The following is a 20,094-nucleotide window of genomic DNA, read 5'->3' on the forward strand; positions in this document are numbered from 1 at the left end:
CTCGTATTACTGTCCTATCTGACTATCTTACGCCATTCCAAAACCTTCATGGCCCTCTGTTATCGCGAGTAACAACGACCCTCTTAATGTATCGTACGCCTCATAAGCCGGTAAGTCGATCTGATTGAAGCAGGTATGAGACGAAGGAAGTCTTTCAGTCGAGCCGTAGTCCCGATGAATACTGAACTTACAGGTACCGTTAGCACCTTGCAATTCTTTGAATCCATTGAGTGGGACCTTCGACGTTCCCGTCGCAAATTGTAATAATTTGGCTCTTTCTTCATTATCAAAAGATTTGACAGCTCTCCAGAACCATTGAATTTGCTCAGATGAAGGCGAATAGTTGTTGTATGTAGTGTTCGCCTGCCAATCGCCAACATCAATGTCGGGTAAGCCACTTATCAATAGCTCAAGCTCTTGTTCATCAAATATTGCCACCAAGTCCTTAGGAATGATCTCGTGGAATCCAATGCTGAAGTTACTCATCTGTTCTTCCACAGACTTCTGTAACCTGTATTCAACGACTAGACGAACATAATCATGCTTGTTCTCCTCGGTGACTGGAATGTTTCTACCATTAGGAACCAAGTCAATTACCTTGTGCTCGCCATAATCATCGGATTCAATGGAGAAATCTTCGGTAATGATGTCAGTGATGTCGTTGTCAAGCATCCACATCAACGATTTGAAGTATTCCAAATCAAGGGTCTCCATATCCTTGAGCGACATAGGACGATCCAAAATTTTCTTGTAGACTGCTCTGCTGAAATGGCAATCCAAGAAACTTCCATCAAAGATAGCTTTTCCGATGATTCTTCCGATAAATTTGAAGAAGGAAAGGTGCTCAGGGTTGACGAATGAGGTTCTGTTTGGATGGAAGGTAGTTTCATCGCTGGCAATGGCACTGAACAACGCATAATCAGGATTGAACATTTGTCTTGATAAAACTTGATACCACTCTCTTGTGACACCACCAGCATCTATACCAGACTCTCCCTTGAAATTGATTTCCAATTTAGCCTTTCTGAATTCTTCGACCGACTTGAAGAAGAGAGCCCTATAAGAGTCCAAGAAAACCTGATCTCTCCGGATACTAATGGAAAGCTTTTGTCCACCGGCTGCCTTCTCGTGAAGCTGCCTATCGAAGTAGTTTTTCTTGTTGTCAAATTCCAAAACTCTTGGGTTCCTGACAAGCATGCTAAAAGGTCCACTCATGAGATTAGGGTTTGTTCTCACCATCTGGTTGAGGATCTTCTTGTGCTCATCAGTAAATGAGAAAAAGAGGCTCTCTATGGGCTCTTTAGTGAAGTCCACTTTTTTCGCTTCGAACTTCATAACATCCTTGATTTGAAGATCCCTCACTTTACTGTGTTTGCACACCACCATAAGTGCTTCAATCAATGGAAGTAATGCTGTCGCTATGCTGAGTAAAGAAGGTACATTTTCAAGATCCCTCAAACATACACTAAGAGCACCCCATAGCTTACCTAGCTCAAGTTTTTCATAGAGACCCGTAAGTTGAATGGCCTTCTCCTTCTTTAACCCTTCCTTGGTATTTTCATTCTCCCGGTTCTCGTACATGTAGTCTAGAGCGGTAAGGATCCTTAAGAGTTTGGCTTGATCGGAACTTGGGGCAGTAAACTTACTGAGATGTTTGCTCTCAGTACTGTTGACCATGCCTTCTTCGAGCTCGGAAGACAACGATTTGAGATCACGAACAATGTCTTTACTCAACTTTGTGGCTCCAGCTGAAAGTTCGGTGGAGAACACCTCTTGCGCATCCTTCATCACGGAAAGATTTTGCATTGCACTAATCGTTCTTCTGAAAGTCGTATTAGCACACTCATTGGAACTGAGAATACGCACAATTAGACGTAAATTCGATGCGGGTATCGACGTCGTCGATATTGGAGGATGCTGTTTCCCGGATTCTCTCAAGAGCAAAAGAGGTCTCGTTCCGACATGAAGAACGCTTGCCAACAAGTCAATGAACATGTGTTGTTCGCTGAGCAAAGGATTTTCAAGGAGCTTCAACAAAAAGTTGATAGGGTACCTATCTTCAGTTGACAAATTCTGCAATTTCTTCTTTTGAACACGACGAGTAACAAAAACATTTTCATGCTCTGTTAATAGGTAGTAACGCAAGTGAATGTTCTTGTCCAACAAGAAGAAAACAGCTTCAATCAATTGTATACCGATAACAACAGGAGTGGCTCCCACAGGAACAGATTTTTTCACACCTTCATCTTGCGCTCTTTTGCTGCTTGCTCTATTGCAGATCAGAACAAATAATTTCTCTAAGGCCTTCTGACTATGCAAGGCATCATTGAGAATTGCAATTAAGAGACTCATCGCTTCTGCCCTCGTCTGTTTGTTATTGCAGAGCTGCGATAGGGTCGAGTAAATATGAGTTCTTTGCTGGAATGGCTGTGGTACGAACAACAAACGCACAACACTTGCAACGCCCAGCTTGTCAATTAGTGGCGTTGAAAAAGTTTTTCTCTTCTCGGCTGAAGATTTATCACCATCAGTGGCAGGTCTTCTCCCAGGCGGATAGATTGAGGTGCCATTGCTCATCGCAAGTGGCCCATCTCTCTCTCCTTCTTGTTCCTCATCATCCTCGAGGTCACTAGCGGGATCATCATCATCATCAGCTTCCAAAAATCCAAGGCGCCCACTAGAGAATCTTCGAGCCATGGCTTCTTGCTGTAAAATCTCCTCCCTGATTTGATCTGGCAAAGCTTCCAAGAAATCAGGATCGATTTCACGAACTTCGGCGCCCGTTGTATTTGCATTTGCCCTGCGCTCACGGATATGTTGGGTGAATACCTCTTCTCTCATGTCATCTGGTAGCGCTTCGAAGAACTCTGGGTCGATGTCAGTTCCACTTATGTCGACCTCTCGGTCACCTATGCGAAGCATGACCGGATCACGTTCATCCGGAGGATTTTGCAGTCTTTCACTCTCACGTTGTTTCATCTCCTCTTCGCGTTTGAGTCTCGACTCCTCACGGCGTCTTTTTATCTTCTCTTCACGTTCACGTTTGATCTTTTCACGTTCTTCATTGAGTTTCTCAAAAATTTCGAGGCTTTCATCGTGAATATTTTTAGTGATTTCAGACTTCACCTGTTCCATGAGTTGCAAAACACCATTAGAGTAGAACATCTCATGCGCATTCCGCCATCGCTCAATGGTAGACCGGATGTAAACATGATTGAGGGACCCTTTTTGCGCATTATTTGGCTTGTCATTGAGAATGACCTCAAAAGCACGATCGAAACCTCCTATTTCATTGCCACGGTGATCACCAATGTGAAACGAGTTTCGCAACCGGCCATTGACTAATCCTTCAAAAATGTTAGAGACATTTTGCTGGCGGAGAGCTGGTCTGAGAACATCAAAGATTGATGTCATAAATTCACGAGTAGCGCTGTTCGATTCCCGGCCTCCGATCTCTTCGATGTCTGATTCAAGAATACTCTCCTCCTCTGATCCGTCATTGTCGTCAATTTCCGAATGCAAGTCAATAGCGGAATCGTCGTCCTCGTTATCTATGGGGAAAACTGTTCCAAAGCGAGGGTTTCCTTCAGCTTCTTCGTCACTTGCCTCTCCATGGCCAAAGGTGTCGAGCCATCCATCTAGTTCAGCTTCGTCGTACTCCTCCTCCTCCTCGTCCAAATCTCCCTCTGTAGCATCAATAAATTCACTTGGATCTGTCTCATTCTCATCGAAACCGTAGAATTCGGACCCATCTGATTCCTCGTTCGCAGAGTCTTCCGAATGCGACCCAATGTCGAGTTCATCAATGATCTCAATATCGCCATCACTATCTCCACTCGCGTATCCTTCGAATTCGCCGTGATCCATTTCTTCATCGTCAAGATCATCTTCATCCATGTCATCATCCCCAGAATCACCAGAACTTGTATCTTCGTCGTCATCTTGAGAGAGATCGGACCCTGACATCACCACTTCTAACGGATCACCCTCTTCGTAAAAGTCTTCTTCAGAGTCGGATTCAGCATCGTACATTCCCAAAGTAGAGTTTCTGAAGAGATCAGGCGTTTCATCGCGGTCACCCAAGTCTTCTGGAACCATATCCTCTTCATCCTTTTCTGAATGATTGCTCTCGAAATATCCACCATAAGTGAGTTTGATCTTCGCCAAATGCGAAAGTGGTTTCATTCCAATCTTAATTAGGCGATTCACATTTGGAAAGTTGAGATCGATGTCAGCGATAGCGCCTGCTATTTGGTTTGGTAGCTGTCTCTCGATGAATGCGGAGGCAATGAAAAATTGATCTAGCTTGGTAGCAGACTTGTTCAAAAGGGGAAAGCACATTTCACGGAACTTCGTGGAAAGCAAGCAGGAGCACAAGTCGAAAACATCGTACAATTTTTCATATGCTGAAGCGGGCGTGTAGCGAGGTGCAAAGCTATCCTTGATGACCTTCGAGATGATATCCATGACAAAGCGGCGCACAATAGCAAGATCAACATCCTCAGACTTTGTGTCAGGCGACTGATCATCTTTCAAAGTAGGGGTAGATACAAGTGTAAGAAGACAAAGCTTTGATAACGAGGAAATCGCCTCCCTCCTCTGTGACTCGTCAGTACTGGCTGTCTGCATAGCACAGCTAGGATTGAGTTGATGAATGAAGAAGTTAAGAGACGTCGACCGGGGTCTATTCCTGTCTTCTAAACCCTCCTTCTTTGAGAAAGTGATAAATTCAAGCTTCGCATGCTTATAGGACCCGAGAAGTTCAGTAATCATTTGTATCAAAAAGCACAAGTAAGCAAATCTGGAGTTTCTCATGAGTGTATCTATCTGGAGCTCTTTCTTTTGGCGAGAACTTCCTGACTTATCATCAGGTTTAGGAGGACTAGTTACCCAGTCCTCCTTTGCACATGACATGAGCTCAGTTAAAAGGAAGTGCATGAGGCCATCTGAGCCGATTTCTGGTACGCTCTCTGAATCCTTCATCTCAACGTCATCATCACTCTTGGGAGGATCACAGTAATCAACAAGGAAAAGACTTTCCGTGTGATTGGTGCGTCCATTAAGATTTTCCAATCTGACAAGCCTCGAGGCGACATCAATGTACAATGAAGGATTTCTTGTCACCATCTCAACATTCTCGTCCAATAAACGCTTAAAGTCTTTCTTACCGTTGGGCTGTCTTTTGAATGACTTAACGATTTCTGAAGAAAACACATTCTCTAATATCGCGGCATCTTCGAAGCAGACTCTCACGAGCAAGATTAAGAGCTTTTGTAGCTCTTTCATATTCTCTGATGTCATGTCTGAATGCTGTCTTATATCTTTGAAGATATTTTTAAAGACTCCGGATTTGCTAATCAAAGGCTTATACTTCTCATCAGTAGCGTAAAGGTACAACAATCTGCAAAGAGCCAGAGAGCACTCAATGTTACCGTTTGTATCCAGTGAAAGTATTGTCTGCAAAAGCTTGTCCTTCAACTTGGCATCGACTTCATCAAAAAAATGGAACACCTTGGGCAATGTGTTGGGCGGCGTTTTGCTCAAAACTGGCTGTAAGAACAACAAGCCCGAGCTGAAATAGTCCTTTTCGGTAATATCATTATTTTGTTGACAATCCTCAACAAAAATGTTGACAAATTTCGTGAAAGCATCTTTGAGATCTGGATGGGACGAGCCATCTTCAAGGAAAACACTAGTTGAATACATCCGACGAAGAAGGTCAACTAGAAGTGATCTGGAATGATATGATGGATCAGTTCCTTCGCGACGAAGGCTTTCAATATGATCGACTATAGGGTTAGCGAGATTGAGGTGGTTCTCTTGGATCAAAAGTGCTACTTCTCGACCAATATCATCGATGTAGGAAGCGAACTTGACTAAGGGCAAACCAAAGAAGAACTTGCCTTCGTCTTCCCGTTGTTCGTCAAGCAATTTAACACTAGCCAACTGCAAATGGTCTGGTTGAAGAAGGTCCTCGTAGTCAATATCATTGAGCTTGTCCGTATCTTCCTCGGTGAGCTCTGCATCCTCTTCTTCAGGAGCTCCAGGGAAAGGATCGATGAGTTTTACAGCCCTGAGATGCTTCAAGGCCCTCTCCTGTGAGAGTTGAGCCTCATTCATAACATGATTGACGATGTTGAAAGGCGGACTTCCGTAGTCTTCATGAAGGGGGTAGTAATCATCAACAGGCTTTACCTTCCAAACAATGATGAACAAATCGATAAGTTGAAGCGAGATAGGTAACGGGAACGCTTGATATGCGACGTAATCGCCATGGCGCGTGAGTGGAGATTCCGAGCCAATTGTTTGTTTCACCATACGTAATCCGAGAAAAGCTGCCTGAGTGACGATACCAGCCAGTATCGCACCCTCTTCAGAACAATAACCTCTATTGTAGAACAAGTGATGATACGGCAATTTAGGGACGTATTTGGGTTCGCTTATTTTGGTCAAGATAGATAAAACCTCATTGACAAAATTGTTTTCGATCGAGACCAACGAGCTGTCGATGTAATCGACATCCTTCACACGAAGCCTGTCATCAGTGGGTCTTCCCAAAATAACATTGAATGTCTTGATTGCCAGTGCCGTGATTTTCTCTAGTAGGTTCGTGTGGAAAAAAAAGTACAGCACTAAAGCAGTTGAAAAAACCTCTCTCCCCTTGTCTTTGCCGTGGGCAATAAAAGAAATGAGATTAGTAGCAATCAAATTATAGTTGGTGCTTTGGTTCTCATCTAATTGTTCACCCCTTTCGAAAAGATGTTCCAATTGACTCGCTAAGTTTTTGGTCTCAATTATTGCGCTTCTCCGCCAATCAATCGAAAAGAAATCTTGTCTCTTTTGCATGCAACTCCTGGAAACATTAGACAAAATCAATGAAATGTTATGTTGGAAGCGATAAGCTAAAAAGCGCAATTGCAATGAATTTTTGATCCTATGATCCGTCCAGGTAGCTGAGGTAAGATCTTGCTCAGGCTTCCTCCCAAACACCTGGAGAGGAGGAATATCTTCAAGAGGTTCAAGCACCGGAGCAGTGTACTCCAACGCATCGGCTGAAAGAGGTTGACGAATCACGATTTCCTCTATGATGCTTCTTCCCATCAATCTGGTCAAGTCCTGAATGACTGGATAGGACATTGACTGAAGGGTATTGATGAGTGTCTGATACTTCTCGTTGACCATGTTACTTGGAAGAAGATAACTTTCGCTCAAGATAAAAAGGATGTTGTTAATCGCATTGAGCTCTTTCAATAGCATGTTCGCCCTTGGCTCATCGCCACGAAAGGCTGCAAGGAATGGTTCGGTACTTCCAGAATTTATGAAATCTTGAACATCTGTGGACTTCAAACGGTCTGGAAGCATCTCAAGGAGCTTGGGAAGTCCGTAATCTTGCTTTTCATCCTCCAAGAACTTCAAAAGATTCATTAAACTTGTCATACCGTTAGAAGTGATATAATCAATGGGAGCGAGGTCAAGAGTTATGTAGCTCGCCCATGATGAGAACGGGATATTATCAGTAATGTCCTTCAGCCATTGCCCGCTGTCCTGAAGAAGCCCTCCTAAAAATCCAAACAAGTTGTCTATCAATGGAGAGCCCTCAGCGCTTTCCCAACATTCCATCTCGACCCCGTCAGTCTTTTGAACTTCTTTCGAACTCGAATCTCCCTCGTGGTAAAATGCGTCCTGCGAATCTGAAGTATAAAATCGAATAGGTTCCAAATATTGGTTGGCATAACTGGACATCTTATTAATCAAGTCTTTTATCTCTTCAAAGATATCTGGTTTTAGATCTGGGAAATGCCTTCCAAGCTCATCCATTGACACTCCGATACTCGTCGAAACATCACCACGCACTAGCTCCTTAGCAATTTTGAGATCGTAGAATGATTGGAAATAGACTTTGAGAACTCCGCTTTCTTTGACTCGTCTCAACCCTTCCTTATTCAAAGAGATTGCACCGAGAACCTCAAGTAAAGCTATCTGTAATTCATTGGAGGGCATAAAAAGCCTATCGTAATTGCTTAAAATTGATTCAACGACACCTGCCTCGTTGAGTATCGAAAAAGCGGTTGGCTCATTGTGAATGATGTATAAAACGGCATCTAAAGTGGCACCTAACACAGGTGGCCCAAAAAGATGTGGGTTCTCAATGACTTTTGTGAATGATGATAAAATAGGGGAGTCGAAAAGGTTCCTCATTCGGTCACTCCCATCAGCTTGAACAAGCTGGGAAGAAAGTCTCAAAAGGTTTCTGAGGAAATTCACTTGTCTGAGACTAATAGTGTAATAAACAACTGCATCCTTCGGTGCGCCACCAGCGAAGTCAGGATGTTCGAGTGCAAAATCCACCTCGTACGTGATGGTTTCGATCAACAAACGGAAACCGTCAAGATTTATGAAATCCGAGATGTACTCAGTAGATGAACGCAAGAGTAGAGCAATCGTGTTGACTGCTGAAGAACACGACCAGCGATATTTCGTGTGAATGTTAAGAAAGCTCATGAGTTCACTTAAGATCCCACCAGAAGCGAGCCTCGAAACTAGGGATTTGTTGTCAATGAAGTGACCAATGAGTGCGAATACTAGCAAATTGGCCTTCTCATTGCAGGCATCCGATTGTTCTTTGATCTGCTTATTCATATGTCTCAATTGCTGGTAAAGCAATCCATGGCTCACATTTCCTCCCAAATTTCTGATGAGCTCACTTCCCCATTGTCTTCTGTGCGCTATTGCTTCTAAAGCTTTAAGAGATGCCACAAACACTTCGCTGGACACAGTAGATGAATTCTCTGGAGCCATGAAGTCAACCAAGAAGCTGAGTAAGTAAGGCTCCGCCTCGAACAAGTTTGAAGAAGTAAACTCTGCACTAGACATGAGAGCCGTGAATGCAACCGAAGCGCACTTCATTCGAATCAACTTTTCTCGAAGTAACATGCAATCATGAGACCTAGAATTGAAGGCCTTAGCGTTTAGTGCAGCTAGTGACACTTTGAACCATGATGTTTCCGGCAACGTCTCAACAGCTTTGTCGTAAATCTGCTCCAATGTCAATTTTCGAACGGAGCTTTCGCACAAATTGAAGGAAAGGAGGCCCTCTTTCTCGGTCTGAGTGTGCTTTTTGGCACTCTTCTTTTTGTCCTTGCCATCACTCCGAGGGTTTTGCGAGTTAGACAGTGGCGATGCATAATATTGAAAACTCAAAGTCGCCCATTTGCTTGGGTAGACCTTTTTGTGATCAAGAGTGTCATATAAGCTGTAGTGCTCACTGCGAGGCTTGTTGTCATCGGATTGATCCGTTTGATCCACCTGTTTCTGGATGAAGCCGGTAGGCACTGGAGGTGGAAATGCTTTGGCCATATCAAGAACATGCTGTCTTACCTCCTTCGGAGCACAATACTTTTTGATGTAGGTTGAGCCAACGTAGCGCTCTCCAAGCCGAACAGCAACATCAAGTGCTGCTAGCTTGACGTCTATCGTCGGTGTCAAGATCAATTGATAGATTCTTTCGGAACTTCCATATATATTTCTGTTGAGACAATGTTCCAAGAGTGTGTTGGTGAAGTTCAAACAAGCAGTAAGGAGACTAGTGTCGTCTGGAGAAATCACGACTAGTCTTGGGTTTGGAGCGTCCAATCCATAGCTGGCAATTTTCTTCTCGAATATGTCATCAATGTGATTGAGAAGTTTCACCCATGTAATCAAATCTCCTCTTGGCCGCTCCCACTTGAGATTGGCATTAAGAAGTCTGGTCAACCCGGCTTCATCTGAAGAGCAAGCCTCATCAATGAAAGCCGTTAATGGCCCCTCAGATTCCTGTTTATTCACATGCAATCGCTTTGAGATGATCATTCTCGTTCTGGCAATGTATCGGGTAGCAAATAAATCGGAAAGATAATTATGTAACAAACGATTCTTCACTCGTAATGCAGTTCTTAAGGAGAGGTAGAAGGTAGAGGTTTCCTGCTTGTATGCTCGCGAGGTTAGACAAAAAGTGTATGCACATCCATCAGCTAGTGAGGAAGTCAAACCAACCATGTCAAGCGTTAAAGGTAAGCAGTCCATGCTTCCGCCTATAAATCTCATATTCAAGTACCTTCAGCAGCAGGCTCTAGTAACAATTTGGCTATACGAGCAAACACAGCTGAGAATCCAGGGCAAAATACGTGGGTTTGATGAGTTCATGAATGTCGTTGTGGAGGATGCTGTGGAAATATCTACTACCGATGGCAGCAAAGAAGAGCTAGGTATGATATTGCTCAAGGGAGACAATATAACGTTGGTATCTTCTCTCGATGTTTAAGCTCGATTGGCCGGCTTCAGGATTCCCAAGAGAAACACCCTCGGCCACGAGAACATAAACAGTCAAGTCAAGGGGATTTTTTCCCATCGCTTCGTTTTTTAAACGGTTTGACACAAGCATCAAAAACTTTGTTACGAATGTATTACTATGGAGGTCTCAGTACCTGTCACCTCATGCTATAGAACGAATATAATGTCTAGCAGGACTCATGCTGCTAAATTTGCTTCAATTCATTATTGCTCCTTTTTCTTCTCTTCCCTTGAACTATTGGCTACTCTTTTCGGGCTCGGAAAGTCGTTTTGGCTGGTCGGTGGGGTAACCTCTCTCTTGGAAAAGTCGAAGCTCACCCTTTTTTTCTTCCGTGGAGACTCTCCTTCGTCACTGATGCCATCTGAACTTCGGCTGCAGGTGTCTCGGTCAGAAGTATCGCCATGTCGTAGAGCATACCTTTTCATCCTTTCCTCCTTGGTCACTTTTCTTTTGTATTCCTGGATTTGCTCCTGCCGTAGCAATGAAATAGTGTCTTTCTGTGTGGAGGTTTTCTTTTTTACTGCCACGTCTGCTTGGCCTGATTCAACCTTTGCGACGTTCCCAGGGTCGTCATCTTCAGGCTGACCCATGGTTGTAGATAAGATCGCGATTTTCAGTTACTAGCGATACCCACCTCGGGTGTGAAGCAGTAAGCCACAATAGACCCACAAAATAAGTATCACATACACGAAAGTTTTTATTAAAATTTCTGACAGGATGAGTTCAGGTTTTGAATCACAGGCTTCGTTTTCCGGCTGTTATCGCGTGCTACGATAACTTTTTTTGCAATCGAGAGGCTGTCATACGTGTATTTACAACGAGCAATAGTGTTATCATGAAAAAATTCAAACGAAATAAAAAGGAATTTTTTTGCAAGTGACGCTCCGGGTGAAAAATATGACTCTACTGGCCTCACAAGACTAGTCTTCCAAGCTGCCATGGTATATTCCTGCATGGTCCCCCACACGTAAACAAGACGCCTCTCGATATTTGATCCTCTCACATTGCTTTCTTCCTATGAACCCAAACAACCAGAACAGGCCTCCTCAATATGGTCGACCTGGTGGTGGACCTCATGAAGAGCAACAGAGAAATCCACAACAAGCGCGTTCTTTTACACAATATCAAAGCAACTCATCCAAACCCTTTAACGCGATCCCCTATAGTGATGAAGAGGCAGACACCATCCAAGGTCGACTCAATAAGGTTTTGGGCCCAGAATACGTAAGCTTCCGACCTGGTACAGGCGGTCAAAATGTTTCATACATAGAGGGGTGGAAGGCGTTGAACCTAGCTAATGACATATTTGGTTTCAACGGGTGGTCCTCTGAACTAATAAGTGTGTCTGTCGACTTCTTAGACGTGCATAACAACGGGAGAGTATCTTTGGGTCTCTCAGTCGTTGCAAGAATCACTCTCAAGGATGGAACTTTCCACGAAGATTTCGGCTATGGTTTCATTGAAAACGCGAAGAACAAAGCGATGGCCTTCGAGAAATGTAAAAAAGAGGCATTCACAGATGGATTGAAGCGTTGTCTACGATGCTTTGGAAATGTTTTAGGTAATTGTCTCTATGACAAGACCATCATCGCAAAGATGCAGAAAGTGAAGGCTCCACCCCGTGAATTGGAACCTTCAGACTTCCACAGAGACCCCTTAGTTCTCAAGAGAGAAACTCATCTCCAGCAAAGACGTCAACAAAATGCAGCACAGCAGGCCCCAGCACCTCAACCAAGAAACATCCCCAATGGGCCTGCAAGAATACAAGATCATAACATGCTGAGAAGCGTGTCTGATCCTCCAAAACCACATGGCAAAGCCGGACCACTGGCTATCAAACCTAGCGATTTCAAGGATCTTGATGATCTGTTCCAGTTCAGCGATGAGTTGGGAGAAGAAGAATTGAACGACCGTTTAGACGATTACGAACTTCAACTTTTGAAGAATAAAGAGGAGGAAGCTAAACAAGAAAGTGATCAATCAATGAGGTCCGATGAAGCTGATGACGACAATGGTGCCACGCCCAGCCAAGTTTTCTTCACGAGCTCCAAAAAGGCTTTGGATGTTCAGAAGAGTCAGGATCCCAACAGCATACCAGTATACGACCATAAGTTCATTTCATCAGGGGTTCGTCGCACAATTGATCCTTCGAAGTCAGTGAAGGTCCGTCGTTCAGATACTGCGCCACAGACTCCTCCAGCAGGTACACAGTCAAATGTCCCTTCACCGCAGCTAGGCTATGGACCTGGAAAACGCCCCTTGGGCATGCCTCCTGGTCAGCGCCAGCCGTTGAAGAGGCTCCACAAAGATTCCGATGACGCTGAGAAAGAAAACAAGGCCGTCAAATAAGCCAGTTATGTATTCAACTTTTCAAATCTCGTTTACGATACCAAACGACTACTTGGTGATCTTTGATACAAGATCAGCCGATTTTGCGTCAACCTTAGATACAAGTGATCACTCTAAGTAGCGAACATATTTAGGTGGGAGATGTTCGGCTGACAAATGTTCATATCGTCAGAACAGCCTGCTTGTAAGCAGTCGCTATCAATCGCACTAAGTAGTCCTATTTTGTTTCGCATTGCAATATTGCTGTGCATGTGTAATGCCTCGTGGTAATTCATCCTTCAGACAGCTCTATGAAAATCCGGGACCATTCAGCGATATTCCTGAGGACTACTCACCGGCGCAAGCCGCTTCGGGTCTCAGTGAATCCATGATATTGGTTATCGGTGCTGGAGGATTGGGATGCGAAATACTCAAGAACCTAGCCCTCACGGGCTTCAAGAATATTCATGTGATAGACATGGATACGATAGATGTGTCCAACTTGAATCGCCAGTTTCTTTTTAGAGCCAAGGACGTCGGCAGGTACAAATCAGAGGTTGCAGCAGAGTTCGTGCGGGCACGGATTGGAGATCCTGATCTAAGCATTGAAGCACACACATGCAAGATCCAGGATAAACCCATTGAGTTCTACAAACAGTTTAATGTGGTCATCTGTGGTCTTGATAATATTGAAGCCAGGAGGTGGATAAATGCGCTTCTAGTGGGGCTCGTGGATGATCAGCTCAACAACTTGATTCCATTGGTTGATGGAGGAACGGAGGGTTTTAGAGGACAGGCCAGGGTGATCATGCCCAGGTTGAGCTCGTGCTTCGAATGTTCCTTAGACATGATCTCACCCAAAGAAACATACCCTGTTTGCACTATCGCGAACACTCCCAGACTTCCCGAACACTGCATTGAATGGGCTAGTCAACTAGAGTGGCCTCGCCGTTTTCCGGGCAAGAGGTTCGACGCCGATATCCCTGAAGACGTTGAGACTATGTTCCAAATTTCCCTCGAAAGGGCTCGAGAGTTCGGTATTGAGAATGTCACCAAACAACTCACATTGGGGGTTGTGAAGAACATCATCCCTGCAATTGCATCCACAAATGCCATCATTGCTGCTGCTTGCACTAATGAGGTGTTCAAAATCGCAGTTGGAACATACCCAATTCTTGACAACTACATGATGTACTCGGGCGACGATTCTATTTTTACTTACACGTATTCCCACTCAAAGCGGCCATCTTGCGCCGTATGCGGGACGCAAATGAAGCGCATCAAAGTGCCACGATGGTGGAAGTTATATCATCTAATTGAAGATTTGTCGGGAAGACAAGACGTCGCACTCAAGAACCCGTCATTGGCAACGGCTCAAACAAATCTATATTTCAGACAGCCGCCGTTCCTTGAGACGCAAACCAGGCCAAATTTGGAAAAGCCGGTTGCAGAGCTCGTTGCCATTAACGAAGAGATTATCGTGACGGATCCAAGCCTCCCGATATCTATTCTGGTGGTAATCGATGAATTCGAGGGACCACTGGATGAACCAAGTGACATCTCGTCTCTCCTCAAATCACAAGCTGTCTAGTCTTCACTTCGCATATCCCGCATCTCAGCAAGCACCTTTTGATTGAAATAGTGGGAGTTGTCCAAGTAAAGGTGATGTCCAGCATTTGGTATCAGTTCCACCGTACTTCTTGCTGGATCCCCAGTCACATTATTGATTATTTTAGAGCACAACTGGCCTCCTTTTTTATCCATCCAGTCGTCTTCACCATACCACCACAGGAGCTTACAGCGAAGTTTGTGAATCCCTCTCTCTATAAGAGGATGTCTAGCGTCAGCTCCAGGCGCTAACAAATAGTTAAGCATATACTCTCCAGAACCTGGACTTTGGAAAATACCGTAGGCATATTTGTGCAAAAGAGTCGCCTCTTTTTTCGGTAAGTCAGCGAAACGCCGAAACGACCACATACTCACCAACTTGGAGCCTATGGGACCTGTGTTCCTCACCAAGCAGAAAGGAGATATATTTTGCTCCCAAAGACGAGCGAAATAGGCTGGAACAGGTACCTGCTTTCTATGTTTGATGATAGCTCCTGGGGAAACCATCAACATCTTGTTGCAAAACGATGGGTTGACTTTGATCCCGTATGTGCCCATGAGATATGCCCCATAGAATGAGCAAGGACCAAATTGTTCTGAGGCTTCTCGTCAAGGCAGCGAAGCTTGAGCCATTCTTGAAAAGATTCATGAAACCACTTGTCTACCCCGTGTATACTTTCTTCTTCTATCTTGAAAGGTGGTCTCGAGGAGCAGCCATAGCCGAGCAAATCGATAGAATGAACCACCCAGTCATCTAACTGCGCAATTTCATTGAAGTTTTTAAGCCAGAAGCCCAATCCCCCTCCGTAGCCATGAATCATTATCAAGTGCTTGCTTTTTTTGTAAAGCTCTTCCTGTTCTGCGGCCAGCTTTCCATAAAATGAGCCAGGGTATATCGCAAATTCGTTGATGCGATAACCGGACAGAAGCTCTGTGCTGACGACCTTCCCTTGGCGGCCAGATTTGTCTGCTTCAGGGAAGAAAGGAAGTGTTGCTAGCACGTCATGCTGGAACTGGAGTGGATTATGTCTGAGAGCATAATCTTCAAACAGCTGCTTCAAGGGTAATGGAAACTGGCTTGCGAAAAGCTTGCTTAAAGGAACAGATGTTGGATGTGAGGGGCGATTAGCTTTCTTTTTCACCTGTGTTTTCGATTTTGCAACCGTTTTCTTTGGCAGTCTAATCTTCTGCAACACGTGCCATAAGTTGGAAGCCGAGGTTGTTTTTTGAATTTGGCTAGTGGAGAAAGAACGAGAGAAATGACGCAGTACCTGTGACAGCATGCCTATTCTGTGGAACCCATAAATCGCTTGATGATCGTGTACTGTTCGTATTGCACCACTTGCAAAACGCATTGGGTGTTTAGTTCGTTATATGCATTACTGGTGAAGAAACGGTGGGGTCGACCATGTAGTTGTTGAACTTGAGTGATGGGACATGAGAGACGAAAATATCGTTTTGTGAAGGTGGCGGAGATCGAGTGTAGCGAATAATCTGGGGCCACTTTTAAAAGCTTAGCTACGGCAAAATGGCCCTCAGTGCAGAAGTACCTAGCAAGAGGTCGGAAGCGTTTCGGACTTGTGCGAAAAGCCTCTCCAGGCCAGAGTCTCAAGCACTCAACAAGCAAAATGAGACCTCATGAGTGAGAGAAACAAAAAAATAGAACAGCAAGCATATCAAAGATGAACGGGGGAAAATAATATTGCAGAATTGGCGATCGTGCAAGAAAGATCGTAGCGCCGCAAAGGCTCGAAATTTAAGGCACCACGGCCTCACTTGCTTGGTGGTGACTTTTGACTGGTTGCATTATAAGAATAGCGATGGAGAGTGATGAAACAAAACGGCGGCTAAACAAGAATCCACGAGCGATAATTATTAGCGTCGCTAAATACCCTGTTGCCTTATTGCAACATTAATACGCATAAAACCGCTTCGTCCACTTCGTTCACTTCGTCAAAGTACAAGAATAAGCCGGAAGGTGCATACACATGCACCCGCCAATATAGCACCATCCATTCGCCTCAAGACCAAGGTCAGCAAGCGAAGCACCAACAACGTCATCGTAGTGGAATTATTCCACACGGGTTATCAGTTCACGAGGCTTTATTGGCGCGGAATAACGCTTTATCTGTGTTCCGTGAGTGGCTCTCCTGGAATGGCACAAAACGCAAATCTCCAGGTGAAGGACAAGACAGAAAAGGGACTTGGGTTAACGAGAGATGCATATGTGCGATCCTGAAACCCACCTGAGCAGGCATTTAAGCAGCTGACCAATGGCATCCCAGGAGGCCATTCATTGGCTCTTTATTGTCTGGGATTATCACAATAGGCATAAAAGACAAACGTGAGTGGCTGCTTTGTTGGCGCCGTAAATCTCAAGGAGCACATCTTGGATAATCTGCCATTGTAGTCGCAAATCAGCCTTGTCTCACTAAAAACCGCACAACCATAGACCGACCCGGCTGAACAGTCTTGACGAGCTTATCAGTTGTGGGCCAATCTCTGCAACGCTCATGGGCTAAAATCGTTCATTCGTCAGAACCACAAAAAGCCTCAATGCAATTCCACCCAGGCTCTGTGGGTCTGCGCAGGCGCTTCTGCTTAGTGGCTCCCGTTGGAAGCCGCCCTGTTGCAGGGTACAGGCCGGCAGCATGGAGGCTTTTACGAGCCAAACTGTGATTTTTTGCTGGTGCCGAGTTTCGCTCTCGCACTTTTTCTAGCCCTACCACTGGCCCAAGCTGTCCAATCAGTGGCGCCATTGGGCTGGTGCGTTCGCTTTAGGCCGGATAGGCCCATGTCCGCACAAAGCTGTCACATACCACATCGCATGCGCCAAACAGCCGCCCGACAGAAGAGCAGCACAAGGCTGGCATATGCAAATTATCGTACCATGCGAAGCCAGGCCCATTTTTTTAAGCGAGGCGCTCGCGAGGCGAGTAATTGGTCCTTCTGCTGGTAACCTTTTTTTTTTTTTATCCGACTCGGTTCCGTGGTTTTGAGTGTGGCTGCCGCATGCGGGTGGGTGCAATGTCCAGAGGCAGGTTTGACAGCGCTCCAATTCGCTGAAAGCCAAAATGAAATGCGGGCCAACAATATGCTGTCATCCTCGATATAACTGCCCCAGCGCTAAAAGTAGCTTGGGAACCTGTCAAAAAAAAGCTGGGCAACAACCTGTCAATGTCAACTGAAGTCCCACCCCCTTCCTGACGGAAAGCCAAGTTTTTTGATTTGCAGCTCTCACGATCTTCCCCTAACTTAAGCCCCCCGTCGTCATTGGCAACCACAAATCCTATCTGGAAAGCCTTGCCCGACATCGGCACACAATCAGATTAATCTGCTTTTCCCGCCGCACTCCTCTGTCAGTAGGTCGCCTCGCACAGGACAAGCGTAATGCCGATGCCTGTGTCTCCCTGTCCAGTTCCTGCCGGCAGAGCTGAATGTTTCCTATATATTTGCTCAAGAGGCATTTTTGTTTCCTCTTTCTTCTTTTTTTCTTCAGCCTGTTCGTTGGATCTGTGGAGGGACCCAATTCTTTGTTTTTGTTTCTATCATGCAGATGATCCAATTGTCTTATCTCTTTGTGCTTCTCGCTTCCTGGGCCGGCTTGGTCGCTGCTGAGACTCACACCTGGTACTTTGAGACTGGTTGGGTGAAAGCGAACCCCGACGGTGTCTATGAACGTGATGTTATTGGTTTCAATGGCTCCTGGCCTTTGCCAACTTTGAAAGTCAAGAAGGGCGACCGCGTGAACCTTTACTTAACCAATGGTTTTGACGACAGAAACACCTCTTTGCACTTCCACGGTATGTTCCAGAACGGTACTTCCCAGATGGATGGTCCAGAGATGGTTACCCAATGTCCTATTCCTCCTGGTGAGACTTTTTTGTACAACTTTACTGTGGCCGACCAGGTGGGTACCTACTGGTACCACTCCCACACTGCCGGTCAATACGGTGACGGTATGAGAGCTCCTTTCATCATTGAGGAGAAGAGCAAGGAAGACTACCCATTTGACTTTGACGAGGAACTCATTTTGCCTATCGGCGAGTGGTACCATGACATTGCTGACGTTTTGCAGCCAAAGTTCATGAACAGATACAACCCTACTGGTGCTGAGCCAATTCCCCAGAACCTTTTGTTCAACGAGACCAGAAACAACACTTGGAAGGTGGAGCCCAACACCACCTACTTTGTGCGTATCGTTAACATGGGTGGTTTTGTCTCCCAGTACTTGTACATGGAAGATCACGAGTTTGAGATTGTCGAGGTAGACGGTGTCTATGTCGAGAAGAACACTACTGATCTCCTTTATGTGACTATCGCTCAGCGTTATGGTGTTTTGATCAAGACCAAGGAGAATGCCGACAAGAACTTCGCTTTCATGAATGTCTTTGACACCTCGATGTTGGATCTTATTCCTGACGACTTGATCTTGAACAGTACAAACCTTATCCAGTATACGGACGATACTAGCATGCCAGACGAGTATTACATTGACGATTTCGAAGATTTCTTTGATGACTTCTACTTGGTGCCTAAGGACGGAGAGAAGCTTATGCCAGACTCCGACCAACAAGTGGTTATCGACGTGAAGATGGACAACTTGGGAGACGGTGTGAACTACGCCTTCTTCAACAACATTACCTATGTTGCTCCTAAGGTGCCAATTCTCGGTTCTGCTATGTCCGCTGGTGATCTTGCAACCAACTCCTACATCTATGGTAACACCAACGCCTTTGTGTTAAACAAGGATGAAACTATCGACATTGTGCTTAACAATCAGGATGATGGTACTCACCCCTTCCATTTGCATGGCCACGTTTTCCAGCTTATCGAGAGAGGTCCTGAGTTCGAAGACCCTACCTCCTTCGACTATGACAATCATACTGACTACCCTGAAGTCCCAATGAAGAGAGACACTATTTTTGTTAGAGGTAACTCCTACGCTGTCATGAGATTCAAGGCCGACAACCCAGGTGTCTGGTTCTTCCATTGCCATATCGAGTGGCACTTGGAGCAAGGTTTGGCTATTGTTCTCATTGAGGCTCCTGAGGAGATGCAAAAAGACCCTCGTCAGCAGTTCACTGAGAATCACAAGCAGATTTGTCTGAAGGTTGGTGTTAACCTTACTGGTAATGCTGCTGGTAACTCTGAGAACTACATGGACTTGACCGGTATGAATGTTCAGCAGAAGCCATTGCCTGCTGGTTTCACTGCCAGAGGTATTGTGGCCTTGGTGTTCTCCGCTATTGCTGGTGTTTTGGGTATGATTGCTATCACCATCTACGGTTTGGCTGATGTCAACGACATTGACGAGCGTGTTGCTCGTGACTTGGACGTCGATCTCGATGAAGCTGACGAGACCTCTGAGCTTGTCGGTCAGTCATCGTCCAACAACAACTCCAAATAATTAGGGACCATTGATGACAATTCTTCGTGTGAATAAGCTAATGGGTCTGAAAGAAAGTGTCAAAAACTCGGATGTTATATGTGTGTGTTAAGTGAGATAGTTTTTGAACATTTTTTTGAAGATTACGTTTTAATGACCGTTGCTGTTCCATGATTATTATTGTTGATGACAATCCCCCCACGATTTAAGAACGGCTCGACTAATTTTTATGACCCCCCTCCCTATTTTTTTAGAACCCATATTATAATACTTGTTACCTGTGAAATCATTTGTATTGTAATCTTCTCTAAGATTGTAACTAGACGTAACTAGACTTCTGTCGTCATGAATCATAAATGAAAAAAGAAAAATAAAAAAAATTAAAGTGGGTAATTATTCACCTGTCTCGATTTATACTTTGTCTCTTATATTGTTAATG

The 20,094-nt window shown here is 44.8% G+C and overlaps 5 protein-coding genes across 5 annotated transcripts; 3 read left to right on the top strand and 2 right to left on the bottom strand. All coding sequences in view use genetic code 12, as the record gives it.

Annotated features, from left to right (window-relative positions):
• Positions 1 to 27: 27 nt before the first annotated feature.
• TOM1 (E3 ubiquitin-protein ligase) lies at positions 28 to 9,849 on the bottom strand (the record flags this gene model as incomplete). Its single annotated transcript, XM_025480920.1, has 2 exons — positions 28 to 6,597; positions 6,991 to 9,849. The coding sequence occupies 2 exons, from the start codon at positions 9,847 to 9,849 to the stop codon at positions 28 to 30; spliced, it is 9,429 nt and encodes a 3,142-aa protein (XP_025335220.1).
• Positions 9,850 to 10,533: 684 nt separating this feature from the next.
• On the bottom strand, positions 10,534 to 10,920 carry CXQ87_002409 (uncharacterized protein; the record flags this gene model as incomplete). Its single annotated transcript, XM_025480921.1, has 1 exon — positions 10,534 to 10,920. The coding sequence occupies one exon, from the start codon at positions 10,918 to 10,920 to the stop codon at positions 10,534 to 10,536; it is 387 nt and encodes a 128-aa protein (XP_025335221.1).
• Positions 10,921 to 11,347: 427 nt separating this feature from the next.
• On the top strand, positions 11,348 to 12,679 carry RAD52 (recombinase; the record flags this gene model as incomplete). The annotated part of the gene is made up of 1 exon (XM_025480922.1): positions 11,348 to 12,679. One exon carries the CDS (start codon positions 11,348 to 11,350, stop codon positions 12,677 to 12,679), a length of 1,332 nt encoding a protein of 443 aa, XP_025335222.1.
• A 256-nt stretch (positions 12,680 to 12,935) lies between these two features.
• Positions 12,936 to 14,249, top strand: CXQ87_002411 (NEDD8-activating protein; the record flags this gene model as incomplete). The annotated part of the gene is made up of 1 exon (XM_025480923.1): positions 12,936 to 14,249. The coding sequence occupies one exon, from the start codon at positions 12,936 to 12,938 to the stop codon at positions 14,247 to 14,249; it is 1,314 nt and encodes a 437-aa protein (XP_025335223.1).
• A 3,567-nt stretch (positions 14,250 to 17,816) lies between these two features.
• On the top strand, positions 17,817 to 19,676 carry CXQ87_002412 (multicopper oxidase; the record flags this gene model as incomplete). Its single annotated transcript, XM_025480924.1, has 1 exon — positions 17,817 to 19,676. The coding sequence occupies one exon, from the start codon at positions 17,817 to 17,819 to the stop codon at positions 19,674 to 19,676; it is 1,860 nt and encodes a 619-aa protein (XP_025335224.1).
• Between the last annotated feature and the right edge of the window lie 418 nt (positions 19,677 to 20,094).

Source organism: Candidozyma duobushaemuli, assembly GCF_002926085.2.
Source record: "Candidozyma duobushaemuli strain B09383 chromosome Unknown B_B09383, whole genome shotgun sequence".
Lineage (NCBI taxonomy): Eukaryota > Fungi > Ascomycota > Pichiomycetes > Serinales > Metschnikowiaceae > Candidozyma > Candidozyma duobushaemuli.